This window comes from Mesocricetus auratus, unplaced genomic scaffold (genome assembly GCF_017639785.1).
Source record: "Mesocricetus auratus isolate SY011 unplaced genomic scaffold, BCM_Maur_2.0 Super-Scaffold_100676, whole genome shotgun sequence".
Classification (NCBI taxonomy): Eukaryota; Metazoa; Chordata; class Mammalia; order Rodentia; family Cricetidae; genus Mesocricetus; species Mesocricetus auratus.
The window spans coordinates 138,818,702-138,836,814 of NW_024429266.1; the positions used below are offsets into that span (position 1 = coordinate 138,818,702).

The 18,113-nt window shown below is 39.3% G+C and overlaps 2 protein-coding genes across 5 annotated transcripts in view; one reads left to right on the top strand and one right to left on the bottom strand.

Moving 5' to 3' along the window:
- Ctnna2 (catenin alpha 2) overlaps positions 1–18,113 on the bottom strand; it is a 1,132,589-nt gene that overhangs the window by 600,058 nt on the left and 514,418 nt on the right. The gene's annotated exons all lie outside the window — the stretch shown is intronic.
- Positions 8,944–9,487, top strand: LOC110342464 (cAMP-regulated phosphoprotein 19). Its single transcript, XM_021231960.2, has 2 exons — positions 8,944–9,042; positions 9,175–9,487. Exons 1-2 carry the CDS (start codon positions 8,946–8,948, stop codon positions 9,465–9,467), a joined length of 390 nt encoding a protein of 129 aa, XP_021087619.2. The 5' UTR covers positions 8,944–8,945; the 3' UTR covers positions 9,468–9,487.

Genomic DNA, 18,113 nt, shown 5'->3' on the forward strand with positions numbered 1-18,113 from the left:
GCAGAGGTCAGAAGAGGGCATCATGCTTCCTGAAACTGGGATTAGAGACAGTTGTGAATGCCATATGGGTGCTAGGAATTAAAACTAGGTCTTCTGCAAGAGCAAGAGTTCTTAATTGCTGAGACATCTCTCCAGCGTCTGAAGTGGGGCATCTTATTACACTCCCTGGATATGACTTTTTCCTCCCCATTCCATATGTGGACTGGCCAAGGTCGAGGATCCAAGTCTAGAGAGTCACAGCAACAGTTCTCCATTCGATATCAAAATAACCCAATCCCTTCCTTCCTACGAGATGGATCAATTGATTTACTGTGTTTGAAGAAGTGATGACTGAAGCTGAAAGCAGTTAGTAGAAATTGTTTTTGTTTCCTGAATGCTAAGCAGGGCCAACTTCACGGCCACAACGAATTAATAAATATTTTGGCCTTGAGGAAAGAAATCCCTGCCATGTAAGTTTGTCAGGCTTTATTAAGGCAGCAGTTCTGTGATGATTGAAAGCAGGGTGGGGTGGGCGAGAGAGCAAGTGTGTTGCTATGGATACAAGAAGAGATGCAACTTGTGTGGGTGCTATGATCATCTTGATTCTAGGAAGTTTATTTAAAGATAGGCTCAGATGTTATGGGTGGAAATGGCTCTGATTCTTTCAGAACCGTTATGAGCCAGTGATCCAGCACCACCATTCTAGCAGCTTGATTGTAACCAAGCAACTAAAATATTCCTTGACATGCTGGAAGAACCCAGAAGATGCTATGAACTTGGCATTTAGGAAGGAATCAAGGCATTTAGGAGGGTTGAGATCATGTTCATTTAAATTTAGAGAGTCAAACCTTGGAAAATGAGGTGCCCATATTTTTTTACACTCATAAAATAGGTCTATGAGTGTTTTTGGTCCAGTTGTTAAGAGCACTTAGTTTACTTGTTCTGTAGGTGAGATAGACTTCTGCTCTATACAAGAGTCTTGCTGCAATCCAGGACATAAGTAGTTGGTATTGGTAATGAAACAAGGGAAGTATAGTATAAGCTATGGATCTGTACAGCCCATTTGCATAGAAATATGCTGAGCTAATAGGATATCATTTCTTCTTCTTTCTTATTTACTATTTTATTCTCCTCTCATATGTCACATCCCGATCACAGTTTCCCCTCACACATCTCCTCCCCGTCTGTCCCCCACCTCCCTGCTCCTTCAGACTGACTCTTTCTCCATTTCCCTCAGAAAAGGATGTCCCTCCCAGGGATATCAACCAAACATGACATATCAAGTCAAAATTAGTCTAGGCATATAGTATGTGATTTATAAATGCAAGAGTTGATCTCAGAACTTAGATATTAACTAAAAATACTCTGCAGGCATTATATAAAGTTGGAAGGGTGAAAGTTACTTGAGATACATTTCTTCATCAGAAAATCTACCCCAATTTATTTATAGAGAACAGGCTTGATAAGTACCCTGGCCTTGTGTAGTATCTTGTATTGGGGTATACATGGTTTGTTGTAACTTTATAGTTGGGATTTATTTGTGGACTGAAGCAGTTGAGTTGAAAGGTCTCTACCCCAGTTATAATAGTTCAAGTTTCTATGGAACTTAAAATAACATCTCCCCCAAAGCCTCCCAAGAACCCAGTTCTCTCAACAGAGCATCTGGGTGGGGCAGTTAGGGTGTTGTCAACAGGTAAGATAGCTCTTACGCTTGAAATTAATAAGACTTGCTGAGTGGGCAGTCATATGGACTCCTTTAGAACAAAATAATCTTAAATGTTTCTGAACCACTCAGAAAATAACTGGAAAGATCAAAACAGTATAGCTTCATTATTCTATGGAAAGTCCTGGCTCAAAAAAGCAAGGCGTTGCCCTTTAGTCCATTCACTATCTTTAGTATGATATTGAACCAGATTTTAATATTCTAGTCTTCAGTTTTTCCTTCTGTAAGATGGAAATAGTGAAAACTGACCAGTAATCTGAAACCACAAAGAGAGCCACCCTGGCTACCCCTGTGTTACAGGATGAAGTGCCCAAGCCTTTCTTTAAGTAACTCACTGTGCATTTTATGACAGTTGTAAAGAGAATATGTGAAACAAACACTGAAAATAATAAGGATACACTGATACATGCTAGCATCAAAATAGTTACCTCTAAGAATTCACTCATTATACATCACCTGATTTAGAAATTGCATGAATAAACATCTATCTGAGAGCATCTATGTTTTATTTTACCTATCTAGGTATTCCCACTTTCAGTACAACAAGTTTTGTGTTTTCCATTCATAGAATTATCCCTTTAAATCCAACAGTGTGGTTACTTTTGTGGTAGGGAGATCCTTTTGAAGCGCAAGGCATAAAAGTATCATAGATAACCTAAAACATGCAAGACAAATCCACAATGATTTTATTAAAGTATAATTTTCTTAGAATTGATAGAAAGTTCCAATTCTTAGTTCCACCTTTTGTCTGCTCATTGAGAGATGCCAAGGAACAGTCAAATGGCCCAGAAACAAAAGAAAAGCAGGGCTTGGCATGTAGGCAGTGTCACTTGCTCCTCAATTTGTCAGGATTCCTTAATACACACAATCGAGGACTACTCACAGGTGAGCATCTAAAGGAAAACTGTATGAGGGATGTATGCTCCCAGCACAGAAGCAAAGTGGAAGCAAAGATAGTATCAGTGTTAATATCAACAAGCTCTAGGATCACCTGCAGATGAAAGATCACTCTAGAAGCTCAGAGACTTTCTCTGTAAGCAAGCATTTATGATCCTAAACCATATTTGCTATCCAGAGAACCAAATAATTAACCATTCTTGCTAATGTTATGTTTCTGACCATTATACACAGAGAATTATCCAACTAGCTTGTTGTGTTAGCTCTACATACTAGAAAAAGAATTGGGAGCTTCTGTCCTAATTTGAATAGCGTAACTAATCAGTGGGAAGATCTACCATTGAAACACAGACATCTCTCAGTCTTCTTTAATAAACACCAATTGTACCCTTTTTAACATATAGATTTATGATTACAACTCATTTTATCCTCTTAAAATACCATACATATATACAGTATATCTAGATCCTATACACCACAATTATCCCTTAACCCCCCCCCCTTGATTCTAACCCCACCAGTCATCCCCTTCCCAACTTCATATCCTTCTTTTCTTTTCAGGTGTAATCAACTGAGGCCAATTAATGTGCCTGCATGTGCATGAGTGTGGGACAACCTACCAGTAGTCACAAGTCCCAAAGAAGAGTGGCTTTCTCTCCCTCAGCACTCATCAATGGCCAATAGCTCCTCATTGAGTGTTGGGACCTCAGCATCCTTCCTCCATCCATGCGAAAGTTTAGCTGGCTTGATCTTACATGCATCTTCACAGTTAACTACAGAGCTTTGTGTCCAACAGTCATGCCATGCTCAGAAGAGAGCATTTCACAGCATACTTTCCACCCTCCTTCTCTTATATTTCTTATGTTCGTTCTGTAATGTTCCTTGCATCTTGGGGAGGGGACTGCATTAATACAGATGTCTCATCTATAACTTGCTCTTGCCACTGTGTGTAGTTCTAAGAGGCTCAGCATTAACCACAGCCCATTGAAAAAAAAGATAATTCTCAGGCAAATGCATTTCAAAATTCTCAGCCTTTCAAAACCTTTGACTTTTATAAATAGATGCATAATTGTGGAAAGGAGAAGGGTTGGACTTTCAGTTTTCATTGTGGTCCACTATATGCTGCTCTAAGGAATCAAATACACAAAAGACACGGTCCCTGATCAGATTGGCAGGGGAATCATAACATCCTTTCTCTGCTGATTTTTGGCTATAACAAGTTCTCCTGGGATAAAGATTCTATTTTTTAACAGTGATGAAATGTCTTATGAGACTAAGTTCCTGACAATGGGATTAAGGCAAATGCAACTTCTTCAAGGCTTCCTTTGGAAGAAGGTACATGCCTTTCTCTTGCCTTTGCTCCTTCCAGTCAGCTACAGTGTCAATGGGAAAACCATCGACAACGCAGAGATCTCATTTCACACAGCATAAGATTCTGAGACTCTATGGGATTGAAGCCAACTGTAAGCCAGCCGTTCAGCGTCCTAAAAACGTTTAACATTGACTACTGCACTTATTTAAACAATTACCATTTGAGAGCTTAGCCATCCACAGCTGAATCGTTTTTCTATTAAGCTCTTCTTGCTCAGATCTCAAATTTACACCTGGAACCATCTAGCTTAGATTGCTAAGGTCAGAAGTCATAAATGTGGGGCCTATTTGGGGGATATACTCAGTTCTCTTGAACTGGCTACACAGGAATGCTCATGGGAACACAGGACTGTTCAGGTCTCAAGCTGTGGCAAAGGTGGTTCTCCACTGGGAGTGGCAACCCAAAATGCAGGTGCTGAGTGGGTGACAGGTCTCAGGAATTAGTGAGATTTAAAAACATGGATTGCATTCACAGCCTGAGATCAGGGGGTTTGTCAGTTCCAGCTATGGGGTACTTTCCAGACACAAGGAAATAGGTTTTGTTCAATTTTAATTGCTACTGGGAATGGAGGTTTTCATGTAAACATTACTCATGTTTAAATTTTAGCAAGTTTAATATTAATAAAAATAGTAAGCAATTACATTGTGTGGGTACAGTGACAAATTAGCATTTAGTCCACTAGTAAGCTATCTATAACACAAAATCATTAGCATTGGGTAGGTGGAACAGTCCTAAAATGAAAACCTGAGGTAGATATGATCTCAACAAACAAAATGCGTTTTTCCTAAATAGAAAATTTAGCCTGTCAGAAATTGTCAAATGTAACCAAAATCAGACTCATTAATTGTGAATTAAAGAATAAAAAATTTTAAAGTACAGATACTATAAAAAAAGAATATCTCTCCAGGACTCTACCACTACCTTCCCACACCCACTGCAATATAGATGGCAAAGAATAACTAAGATGCTCAGATTTGCCATCTGGAGAAGAGGATTCCCCGAACATCATCCCTACCACTCAATGGTCATCATTCCTGCCTGGAGCAGGAATCACACTCCTGTCAATCGAAGATGAGGGATCAGAGCTCAGGTTCCCCAGTTTGGGCAATTCTCTTCCCTTATTTCAGAGGGCAGCAAGGTTCCCTGATTCCAGCATCTTCTTGCAACATTAATTACACCTTCCCATTAGCCCTTCCCTCTAAAGGAGACAGATGTTGGGCTGTTGAGGCAGCTGTCTGCCAGAACTCACAGTAGCCACCACACTCCCACCTGGCACATAACACTCCACTTGTGCAATTAACCTCCCCACCCGGATTCTTGGTGCCAACAAACAATGCCAAAGGCATTAGTACACAGCAGGCAGAGCGCAGCATGACCCCAGGGTGAAGGAATCTCAGTGCTTCCAGAAATTTCACTCAAGGTGAAATTTACTGTGTAACAACCCAGAGCTACATTAACTGCCACTCCTTTCAAAACCACTAGTTTGGGGACAGCCTTAGAATTGTGACAAAAGTTAAGTGGTAATGCACACTCTGCTGGGTCTTTCATTGCAGTTAAATAAAAGACTTCCTAGAGTCTTAGAGCCTAAGACCTAACCACTTAGGATGGAACCATGGAGGCTGGGATCTGGGAACCAACCAAGCTCCAATTCATCTGCATAAACTGAATCATAGCATGGGACGGAAGAGTGAATAGGTAGTTCTTGTTTCTTTATGCCCCCTGGCTGTAGTCACATGAGTTGCAGGGCTACGCTGAGCAGCATTTGCCAGAATACAAGCCACTTAACTAAAATGTATCACTGTGGTGCCACTTTGTAAAAGGAATATTATTTCTGAAAGAGGCTTTATGCTACAAATTAATATGCATATATTCATATCTGTATACATATTTTCTGAGGAGAACCAGTTAGACTTATTGAAAATAAACAAATATTACAACATGCAGTAGGGTTCTGGTGAGTTTACCCTGCTACTCCAATCTATGAACAGGTAATTGCTAAATAGTGTGTGCTTAGAATACCAGCACATGGGGTGTGCTCATGGGAACTATGAAGCCTCGGGCAAAGAACAGGCATTGTCTGTAACTACATCTTCACAAAATTTGAGAGTGTTCTATATGAGCTGCATCACAAAGATATAACTACTTCTGGCATTTTGGCTAAGATCAAGAGGAGTATCCGATTTTATCAGTTTAACAAAAGTTACCACAAGTGGTACTGATAAGCACAGTCCCTGTGAGAGATACGACACTTACAAAGGCATCAGGGGAGATCAAAATGTCTGACGGCTTGGTGGCACCATGTAACAGACATTTAATGTCCAAGTTTTGTCATCTCTAAAGTGTGGTGGAAATAATGTGATTCATCTGTATTCATACACATGTTTACATGAATCTTGGAGTCATTCCTGGAACATGTATTGGCAGAAATCATCTTTGGAAATCACCAGACAGTGTTGACTGGAATGAAGGAGAGATGACCCCTTGTCTAAACCAGGAAATATAAAGTAAGCACGAACTAGTGAGTGATGAATTGTTTTTAAGTATAAAGACAGGACAGAGAGATCAGTCCTAGTTTCTGCCAAAGTCCTCAGCTACAATCTAGATGTGAAACATAATAAAGTGAACTAAATTCTTAAAATGTATTTTAAATTACCCTTTCTCTCTCTCTCTCTCTCTCTCTCTCTCTCTCTCTCCCTATATATAATCATATATAATATATTATATAATATTAATTTCCCTCAATCTTCAAATAGCACATGGGTAGAAATATTCAAAAGAAAGAAAACTAGAGTCAACATTTGCCAAGCATTTTTTTTAGTTTAACTCTGTCAGGTTCACATCCCACAAACTGCATAGATAACACCTTCAATTTGTAAGTCTGAGGCTTTTCCCTTTGTCTCAACTGGTAAGAAAGGAGGCCTTCCCTTGTAGATCAAGAAGTTCATCTATGGGCTAGAGAGATGGCTCAGCGGTTAAGAGCACTGGCTTCCCTTCCAGAGGTCCTGAATTCAATTTCCAGCAACCACATAGTAGCTCCCAACCATCTGTAATGAGATCTGGCGCCCCCTTCTGGCCGGAAAGCATATGTGCAGACAGAATACTGTATACACAATAAATGAATCCTTAAAAAAAAAAAAGAAGTTCACCTATTTTATGGCATCTCTTCTGTTCAAGGCAATGACTTGCACTGAGGATCTTTATAAACATCCTAATGTCATACAGAACATATGGACTTGCTTTAAAAATATTCACTGAAGAGGCTGGGATCACAAACATGAGGAACCAAGTTTTCCCCCTAGAACTTGCATAAAAGAGTGAGGTGTCATAACCTATGCTTGTAAACACAACAGTTGGAGGCAGAGAAACAGGCAGAAATCCTCAGCTCTCTGGCTGGCCAGCCCAGTTTGAGTAGTAAACATCAGGTTAGTCAGAGATTAGCAATCATGAGAATAAAAGATGGACATCAACTAAGAAATAACAACTGAGGGTTTTCTCTGACTTTCATATGTGCACACACACACACACACACACACACACACACACAGCTTTATTGCATTGAAAGTAGGGGGAACTTTCCCAACATCACGTCTATTTCTTTTTAAAGATTTCTATTGGCATTTCTAACGGGAGATGAGTGTGAGTCAAATGAACTCTAGCTAACTGATAATTAACTGCAGCAACTTACATAGCTCAGGACACAGTACTCTTTGATACTAGAATGTAGCATGGCTGTAATCCACACTTATATGGCATCTGAGATATTTAATACCTGTATCATACACACTTGTGCATGTGACTGTGATGCAGTGGAGTCGGTAGTTCTGATGAAGAAAATTCATACAGTGATTGACTAGGATATTCCGGGGATGCAAATGACCTGGTACATGACTGCTGTTTCAGCAGGCACAGTAACCAGTTTTCTCACCTCTCTCAAACATAGTTTCTTAATTTGAAAATGTTAGTATTTGAGATGATATTTAAAGTCCTGAACAAGTCAATCATTTAAGATTCTACCCTTCTAAAGGTCACATTCTAGCTGAATACCCTTCTCTCCCCTGGCATGTATCTTCAAGGCCCTGAAAACCAAGAAGATGTACGACTATGGAAAATACCTACTTCCCATAGTGCATTAGTTGGACACAGCTAAATTTGTTTAGGTCAAAAAGCATCCAATGAAAATCAAATTTCCATTAAACAGAAAAGAAAATGTCTAGAGCGTTTGCCACATGAGAGTGCAATCACAAGCAAAACGGTGCTTCCCTGAGCAAGAGGAGCTATTTGCACATCTCCATTCCAAAGTGGCCATGGCACCCAGAACTCATGTCAGATGCAGTCAGTGCTATTGTTTGTTCTGTTTTCATCGCCTTTGGGAGTTCATCAGAGAAAGCCATGGATTAAACAATGACCTCTGTGCTGAAGAAAGCATCTTTGCCTCCTGCCCATCCTCTCCGTACTTCATTACCTGAGCTCACTCTGGTTTTCCATTGCTGCTGCTTTCCGTATTGATTTGGGGATCTATCTCATTATTCTTCTACAATTTTGCTAATCTACAGAAATGTAAATTTACAGACCATTGTGAATGGGTAGCATTGACAGTAGAAATTATCCTTTAGTTCTCTAAAAAAAAAGAGCAAGCTTTTCTACTGAAAATACAGTTGTTAGGCAGAATTGAATTAGCCTATACCTCTGTTTTTAGTACTGCTTTTAGGTACTTTTGTTTAGAAATTACAGGAACCAGTCCCGAGCATCCCTTGAGATAATATGCTGTAGAATATGAGGAGGAGAAGAAAAAGGAATTAGTCATGGTTGTGCCCTTCTGCTAAGGTTTCTCCCAATAATATGGTATAACTTGTTGCACTGAGGTACTCTCTTGACTAAAGGAATAATAGGCCATGATAGCCTATTATTGAAGATATAATAATATATTTTGAAGATATCAACAATTTTCTCAACCTTGTGAGTTGGCTTTAAAAAATGAAATGTCAAAAAAAGAAATACCGGAGGCGCGGGGATAGAAGGAGCACCATGTCCGCGGAAGTCCCCGAGGCAGCGTCGGCGGAGGAGCAAAAGGGTATCTTATCCCAAGCTGGCCTGGAACTCAATGTGTAGCCAAGATGAGTTTGAACTTCTTGAGTACTGGGGTTTCTGTCATGTCCGGTCTTACAGTGCTAGGGATAAAGCCCAGAGCCTTGTACATGTTAGGAAATGGAAGATAAAGTGACGAGTCCAGAGAAAGCTGAAGAAGCAAAGCTAAAAGCAAGGTATCCACACTTGGGACAAAAGCCTGGCGGTTCCGATTTTTTAAGGAAACGATTGCAGAAAGGGCAAAAGTATTTTGATTCTGGGGATTACAACATGGCAAAAGCAAAGATGAAGAACAAGCAGCTTCCTGCTGCAGCCCCTGATAAGACAGAGGTCACTGGTGACTACATTCCCACTCCACAGGACCTTCCTCAGCGGAAACCATCCCTGGTTGCTAGCAAGCTGGCTGGCTGATTAAAAGAGCTGAACTGCAAAAAAAACAAAACAAAACAAAAAACAAAAAAAGAAAAAGAAAAAAAAGAAATACCTTTGATACTACAATTTTATCATCACCATACATATACTAAGTAAGTAATTAGCAATGATCTGATTTTCTTTTGAGAACTTTGTTTTCATAAAGGCTTGGTTTCATGGTCGGAATCCCAAGACCATATTAGGCAAGGAAAATGTATTGTGTCATACAAGAGTGTTGAGTTGAAAGATCATCCATATATTTAGTGTGACAATATAAAACAATATTGTTATTTATAAAGTTCATGCTCAAGTGCCCAGCACTCAAGTTATAAAATAGTGTAAAAAATCCCAGCGTGTTGCATTTATGAATATATGTATATATTTATTCTTCCATATGTATCAATAATAATTAAAGAAAAAGAGACCATGAATTTATGAGAGATGTGTTGGAAGAAGTACTTACATAATTATATTTAATAAAATAATAGCATGAAATCTGAAGAATATAACAATTTTTGAGTATGATTTTAATTGTGATTTGTGTTCGGTCTCATTAATGGGTATCCTGGGCCACAGAAGGCCTGTAGACTGCAGATGGGACACCATACACCCACTGCAGCCAATGTAGCTTTTTACTCTTACACCTTCTCCCAGGGTCTCTATGGCTATTGTGCAGGTTGCTGACGTTTCTGCTAGCTTTTGTCATGGCCATAACACGTGAAACCAAAGCCTGAGATCTCAGCAGACAGCACATAAAGGCACAGAGCAAGGAACACAATACAAAGGACATGTGGCAGGGTGACTTTGTCAATACGCTACAAGAAAGGAGTGATTACACACATATGTGTGTGATTTACTGGTCAGCTGGAAGCAAGACACAGTCTGTTAGTTCTTTACTTCAAGAAAAAGGAAGGAAAACACTGAGTAGACAGGAGACACAGTGCTCATATTTGGGCATGACACTGCCTTTTGATAAAGTAGCAGAGGGTTTCAATTGATTTCTTTATAAACTGTGAGCTCCCGTCTGCACCTGCCCTTGGTGGTGACATCTAGATTCAGCTCATTAGGGAGAAGTGGCTCATTGATACAGGCATTTAAATGAGCAGCATCCACATGAGAATTGGACACTCCCTTTGCTCAAAATCCATATTCTTTCCCAGGATGAGTAGAAAGGGGAAGCCTATTAGGACTGAGTAAAATAAGCCTAAACCTTTCAGGGTTCTGGCCTTTTGGAGGAGAGAAACAAGAATGAAGATGAGTGGATCTTATTGCAATGGTTTCACAGGAACACACATCTATGTTGAACAGAGTCAAGATCCTAGGTGTTCTGAAATACTCAACGGGGTCTCAACTCACTGTGCAAAGGATAGAATTCATCCCTTCCATTGCCTTAGCAATTAGTGTGGTGGTTTTGTCTTCTTCATCTCAGCTTTTTCATTGGATGACAACGTATATCTGATGCACATGAGTAACACTGTAGATTCACTAAATGAATGGTAGTTATCTTCCTGTTGGTTGTGACTAAATTTACTTGAGGTTTATGTTGACCTCATCATTATTCTCAGTGCTGATGAGAAATAAGCAAACTTTCTTTACTACTTTTAGACTTCCTTTACCCAACTGGAGACTTTTTACATTATTTCAATATATGTTTCTTTTCCACCATTACTGCCCCCTCATTCCCTTCAGACAGATTTTCACTTTCTTTCAATATCATCAGGCAAAAAAAATGGGTCTCCAATTAAATCTGAATTTTGAATCAACACCAAATTAATAATTTGTTTAAGTTTGTTCCCAACATTGTATGGGGAATATTTACACTAAAAGTCATGCTACTTACATGAAATTCAAATTTTAACTTGGAATGGATGGAGATATGGCTCAGTTATTAGAGTGCCTGCTTAGAATACAGGAAGCCCTGGGTTTGGTCCCTAGCGCTGTATAAAGCAGGCATGGCTGTAATTGTTTATAATCTCAGAGCTTCAGAAAAAAGGTCATCCTCAGCTACACAATGGCTTGGTGGGTTGAGGACAGTTTAGGCTACATGAGACCCTCTCTCAAAAAAAATAACAAAACAAAACAAAATCAATCAAACGCAACCCAGAAAAAAATGAATTGGTTGTCTTGCTTCTTATTTTTCTTGTATTCTACTCTATGCTATTCTCTTGTATCCTACCCTGCCCTACCGTACCTTACCCTACTCTACCCTTTCATTTTTTCACATCTTATTCCTTCTTTCATTCTTTTAATTGCCAAGGCTGGCATGAGTTGTTTCTTTATCCTTTTATTTTCCACAATAAATTCGCACCGGCTTCCTTTTCACTCTTGGAACAGCTCCATTTCTTAAAGAAAACATTGACAATAACCATGCAAAGCCCCCAGTCCTTGAGTTTACTGGATGGGAAGAACAGAAGGAAATCCTCCTGCCACCATCTGTTCCTCTCTTGCCAGATTTGACATGGGCTGTGGTCTTCTAATTGCTTCTAAGTCTTTCTACCACTTTCCAACTTTCCCTTTGCGAAACTCACCCAGTTTTGGTTGGGTCCAACATATCCCAACCTGAACGCATTCCCATGAGAAGCAAATATGCCCACCCTGGCTATTTATATTTACTTTAAAGGTCTGCAATTCTTACTCAAGGGACTTCAAAATGTGTGTACTGCATTGAAAAAGGTCATGCAGCAGACCCAGACCAGGGGCTGTTCTTTACCTGCATATTCTTGTAGAACAAACAAGATTGTGCATAGGCTGATGTTTTTTGAAGGAATGGTTATCTCCTTCCCAAGTACACTTGCTAGTTAAAAAGTCCTTACAACAATGTTCACTTATGAACCTGCCCATGATGACGATAATTTCAGTGTGTCAGCCACCAGATACATGTGGCTATAAAGAGTACACTGGCAAGTTGTTAGTATCAATGAAAGAGACACAGTTAATGTTAATCAAATGTCATCAATTTAAATTTAAATCAACATGTGGATGTAGGTCATGGTATTGGGCAGTATAGAGCTGTCTGCATCATAAAATTATCTATTGGAGTGGAAAGTGCTTTATTTAGAAGACAAGGAACACTCTAAGGTCATGGGCAAAGTCTAGGACAGATTCCTTAACCAAGATAGATTTTGCCGCTAGGAAATATTTGGCAATGCCTCAGACATTTTCAGTTATCATTCTTAGAATGTGTGCAACAGTGGGAGAATTGCTAGTGACCTTTGGAGAGGTACAGAACCCTTATAAACATCCTACTGTGAACAGGAACACTCCAAACAAGTAATAATCCACAGGAATAGATAGTAGAGCTAATGTAGAGATTGAGGCCAGCCAATGGATGAGGAGACTCAGATCTAAGGGTCCCCCAGACAGTGCCCACCTTCTTCTAGACTTGTATTCCCTCTGTTCTTCAGAGTTTTTCTGACATCTCCTACAAACAGTAAGCAAATTATTTATTTTAATAAGTTATTCTAACTAATGACTTTCCATTTCTTTGACCTTTTGTTTGTTTGTTTTAAGACAAGTCTCTTTGTTGAGCTCAAGATACCCTCCTTCCAAAGCACTATGTATCCCAGGCTGGCCTCTAACTTGTGGTATTTCTGAGTAGACAATTATAGGCATGAACTACAAAGCTCACGCATTTCTTAGACCATTTCTGTCCGAGCCATTGTGCTAAATATTTTTGTGAATCATCTTATCTTTACATAACTCATTCAACACTTGCCTTTATTTTATGGCTGGGAGGCAGTCTTTAAAGGACTGATGGCATTTACCTGAATGAAAAAAAGTCAGACCCAAAAGACTACATATTGAGCACACATAACAGGCAAATACATAGAGGATAAATGAAGTTAACCTTTTGATTGGCTGTGGTGACAACAGAAGAGTCACTGATGGGTGGAGGATCCTTTCTGAGGTGGAGAAAATGTTCAAAATTCAATAGATTCGATGGCTGCACAACTGTAAATATACTAAAATATTTTGAATTGCTCATATATTAAGAAGTATTTTTTGTCTGTTTTTATTTTCCCACCATGCTGCAGATTAAACCTAATGCCTTGAGCATGCCTTGCAAGTGGGCCGTGTCACTAGTTCTGGAATCATACAATTTAAAAATGGAAAGTTTATGTTATATGATTTGTACTTTAATAAATTAAAACTGTAGCTTCATTCACAGTATCTAAATGACACAGTTGCACAAAATTTATAAGGTTTATATTGGAAAATAAAATAAGAAAAATCATTTTTAAAAAGGAGGTAGCCAACCCTTTTTTGCACAACTGGTGTCTCTGGGATCAGGACTGGGAATCAGCCTATCTGGTGCCAGATAGGTGCTTTTCTCATGTGACTGACAGGCTCCTTGCACTCATTCATCTCTTCCTAGGGCCATCGGAAACTGACTTCAAAGATGGGGGGATCTAGGTTAGAATCCTTACTCTACTTTTATACTTCTTAGCCTGGACAAGTGAACAATCTCTTTTTGAGTCACAGTTTCTTTATAAGTGATGCTAATGGCAAACATACTGAAAGATGGTAAAAAAACCTGCTGGGGACTATGCAGAAAGTGGTCATTTGGTGAATCACAAAATTGCCTTTATGCATGCTGTATTGATAAAGCCTTGACAGTGTGGTTTTAGGGTCTTCAAAGTATAAATTCTTTGTTCAGAAAAAGCCACTGGATATCTGGATTGGGTAAGTCTCAGTGACCTCCTAGCTCCTGCGTATGTATACTGGATTTGCAATCAAGATATTGAACTTGCACCTAAAGTTTCTCAAGAAATAATACTGGTGAATATTACATGATGAAAATTCCCTGTCAAATTGGCGGGATCCAGAATCATATAGAACACAAACCTCTCGTCATGACTTTGAAGAAGTTTCTTGACTGGGCTAATGAAAGTGTGAAGGTGTACTCTAAATATGTGCAACATAATCCTATGGAGATATGACCTGGGCTGAATATAAAAGGAGAATGGGAGTTAGCACCAGCATTCATTGCTCCATACTTCCTGACTGCTGATTCAATGTGATGAGCTGCCTTAGGCAGATGCCATCATAACTGCTTCACCATGGTGGATTGAACTCTCCAACTATTTGCTAGCATTAACATTTCCACCCTTAAAATGCTTTTGTTAAGTATCTGATCACAGTAATGAGAAAGTAACTGATACACCACTTCTGCTTTAAGCCATGAATGACTCTAATGTGGGAAACGGGCCCCAGGCAGGAAGAAAAGAGCTATCTGGGGGACACTTATCTTTGATTCCTTTCTCCAGTTATACTGAGTATTAGTTTTCACCCACAAAGAACTTATCAATTGCCTTCATGACTTTATTTCCCTCAAGATGGAGACATAAACCTTGAGAGTATGAGTAACTTGATGGAGGCATTTCCAGGCATTTAATTTTTCTTTGACTGGTGATCAGAGTATTTTGTATTAAAAAAATCTGATGGAAACAAAGCTAGACTAGAATGAGGGAAGGCATGGCATAGCTTCTTAGTCATCTCTAATAGCTCTCAAACGTTTTTAGAGGTACAATTCTCTTCACAATGGTCAGTAAAGTGCCCCGTGGACATTCAAATATGTCTCAGAAGCAAGAATGTAGAAGGAAGGGCAGCATCTATCTGCTCTCTAGGGGAAGCAGTGGAAACCTGGCTTTTGGGAAACTGCCCCTCATGGTAGTTACAATTGTTTAATCTCTGCCTTTAAAGAGAACATCATCTGTCTGCCACTCTGCTGAGTGATATATTCCAACTTTTTGAGCTACAGGCTCATTTAACAACTGGCAATCAAATCCACTCTGGCAGCCACAATGGCAACTGTCGAGGTTCATTACACTGGAAAAATACGCCATCTTTATTTTAGCTCCATTGTTTCCCCCAAAGACTAACAACACAGTTTTTTTTTCAAGAGTCTATTTTCATGAAATCTCATTTGGATATGTTTCTAAACCCCTAATCCAGATGGTGTAACTCCAACTGAAATTTGAATGTTGCTTCTTCTGTGTCTTATTGTCAAGACCAACAGTGTGTTTCTAGACAAATTCAGAAAACTACATAAGGAATTCAAGCGATAAAAACAATTTGTGACTGAAGAGGTTATGGTGAGGAGGAAGAAAGGAAATGTATTCTCTATTTCTTTAACATTTTTTCATACTGATATTAAAATCAAGTCATTTAATGACTTCTTCATGTATATAGCATGGTATAAACATAAGAGATGTGTAAAATAGAAGGTGGAGAGGAAAATGAGCCTGTTCTTAGCCCTTGATAAGTTTTTAAAGAAAATAAGGATATAGAAAATGTTATTTTTTAATTAAAATATTTTTCATGTGTACTGAGTTTACATAATTTCTTCTACCTTCCCTCTTCTTCTAATCCCTCCTTTGACTCCTGATCCTTCCTTTTCTTTCAATATTATTGCTACACACACACACACACACACACACACACACACACACAAATTAATACATTAAATGCAACCTTCTGAGTGCATTTAATGTTGTTTAAATGTATGCTTTTAGGGTTCACCACTTGATATTGGATAAACAATTATGGATGACATTCTTTTCCCTCTCTTAGCAATCATTACTTACCTATAGTTCTTCAACTGGGGTGGCGATTTCTCCTGCCTGTGTTTTCTTGTCAACTGTACTGTCACCTTTCAGGTCTTGTTTAGTCAGCCATTATATTCAGAGGGCATAGATATAGTTTCCCAGTCATGTACAAAAGTGACAGTTTTGTACTTGGTCTAAAGAGATATGTATGTAAGTGTGTGTGTATGTGTGTGTGTGTGTGTGTGTGTGTGTGCGTGCGTGCGCGTGCGCAAGGCACATTTATGAAGATTCTCCTCCTGAAGCCCAGGAGAGGTTGCCAGACTGGACCTAGAATCACTGGTAGATCATCCAACTTAACTCAGATCCTCTGGAAGACTAGCAAGTGCTCTCAACCACTGAGCCATATCTCTACCCCTTGTATTTTGCTTTATAAAGTGATTAATGATGATGCTATACCAGTAACTTGCAGGATCATCCACATTATTTATTCAACCAATAAACTGCTATGTAGTGGGCACTTTCCTATATTGGTAAGAGAATATATTATAGGCATCTCTTGTGGTACTTAGACAGAGAAACTAACAAGATTATCAGTGCATTTTTTTTAAATCCTGGCAATGTGAGTAGGGAAAAGGTTGCATGATCATGAGTTAGAGTCCAGTTTGGAAAATATAGTGAGACTCTGTCTCTAAATAGACATTGCAATGAGCTATTGTAATGACAAACTATGTGAAGTAGAAATAACTGATCTTAGAAAAGGAAGATCGTTGTAGTTTTAAAACATGGCCTCATTTCTTTAAGCCTGCCTATAAACAAGTATCTGATCATTCTTTGAGTGCACATATTGCTTTGGCTAACAGGGATGGCAGAAAGAACCCTGCACAGCTTCCAAGACAAGGTAATAAAGTGCCTGGTTGCCTTGGGACATTGTGGGAAGCTGTCCATTGTTTCTGCTGTCTGGTTGCTTTGAAACCATCATGCCAGAGCCACGTAAGCGCTTTGGTTTGACAGCCTTGCTGAGCTCCCAGCTGCCAGATGGAAAAACTGCCAAATGTGGAAATGAGCCATCTCAGATGCCCAGCTCAGCCAGCTTTCAGGTGAATGTGGCCCCAGCTGACCTCTGCACACAGCCTCAGGACAAACCCAAAGTAAGCTTTTCCAAATTACTTATGCCTGAGGAGTTAGCAAAATAAAATGGCTGTAGTTTTATACCTCTGTGTTTGAAGACAGTTAGTCAAGCCGGAATGGCACCCGGAGTAGGTGAAAGATCTTCTCAGACCTACAGCTAGTTTTGCCCTCAATGCTTATCCAGTGTGTTAGGAAATAGCCCAGTCTTTTGGGGAGTTACAGAGAAACATAGTAAACTGGGAAGCATAAGCAAGGATATTTATTTTCTTATAGTTCCAGAAGTTGTGTGTCCATGATCTAGGTGCCAGTATGGTCACATTCTCCTGAGACATCTTTCTGACGTGTGTCCAGCTGCCCCTTGCTTCACATAGATCTGGCCTTCCCAGGTTGTCAATGCTCAGTAAGAGAATTCTGGGTTTAGTGTCTTCCCTCTCTTCTTATAAGAGCATTTACCTCATGGATCTCATGTTTTACTTCACATGACTGATCTAGATTTATGTGTGAGTGTGTCTGCCTGAGTATGTGTATGCAATTATGTATGAGCCTATGTATGTTTGTGTGTGTCTCTGTGTTGTATATGTTTATGTGTGTGAGTGTGTATGTCTCTCTCTTTCTGTGTGTGTCTCTGTGTGTGTGTGCGTGCATGTGTGTGTGTGTGTGTGTGTGTGTGTGAGTGAGAGAGAGAGAGAGAGAGAGAGAGAGAGAGAGAGAGAGAGAGACAGAGAAAGAGAAATAGAAGGCAGATAATTTACAAGGGAGGGAGGTCATTAAGAGGGTGTGAGGAAGTTGGATGAGGGTATTGAAGCTGGAAATTATTAGTGCATTATAGTGATACATATGTATGAATATGTCACATGCCAGGTTTTTGGTCATCAGTAGAAAAGTGAAGTGATTTTAACATCTGTATTAAAAAATAATAATGGGGTTGAGGTGACTTTGTTTTTTAAAAAACACAGGAAATCTATATTAA

Bases quoted from the DNA above. Each gene is read 5' to 3' on its own strand.
- LOC110342464 (XM_021231960.2), top strand. From the start codon at position 8,946: ATGAAATGTCAAAAAAAGAAATACCGGAGGCGCGGGGATAGAAGGAGC. The intron at 9,043-9,174 runs GTATCTTATCCC...GTACATGTTAGG, and splicing joins GTCGGCGGAGGAGCAAAAGG to AAATGGAAGATAAAGTGACG.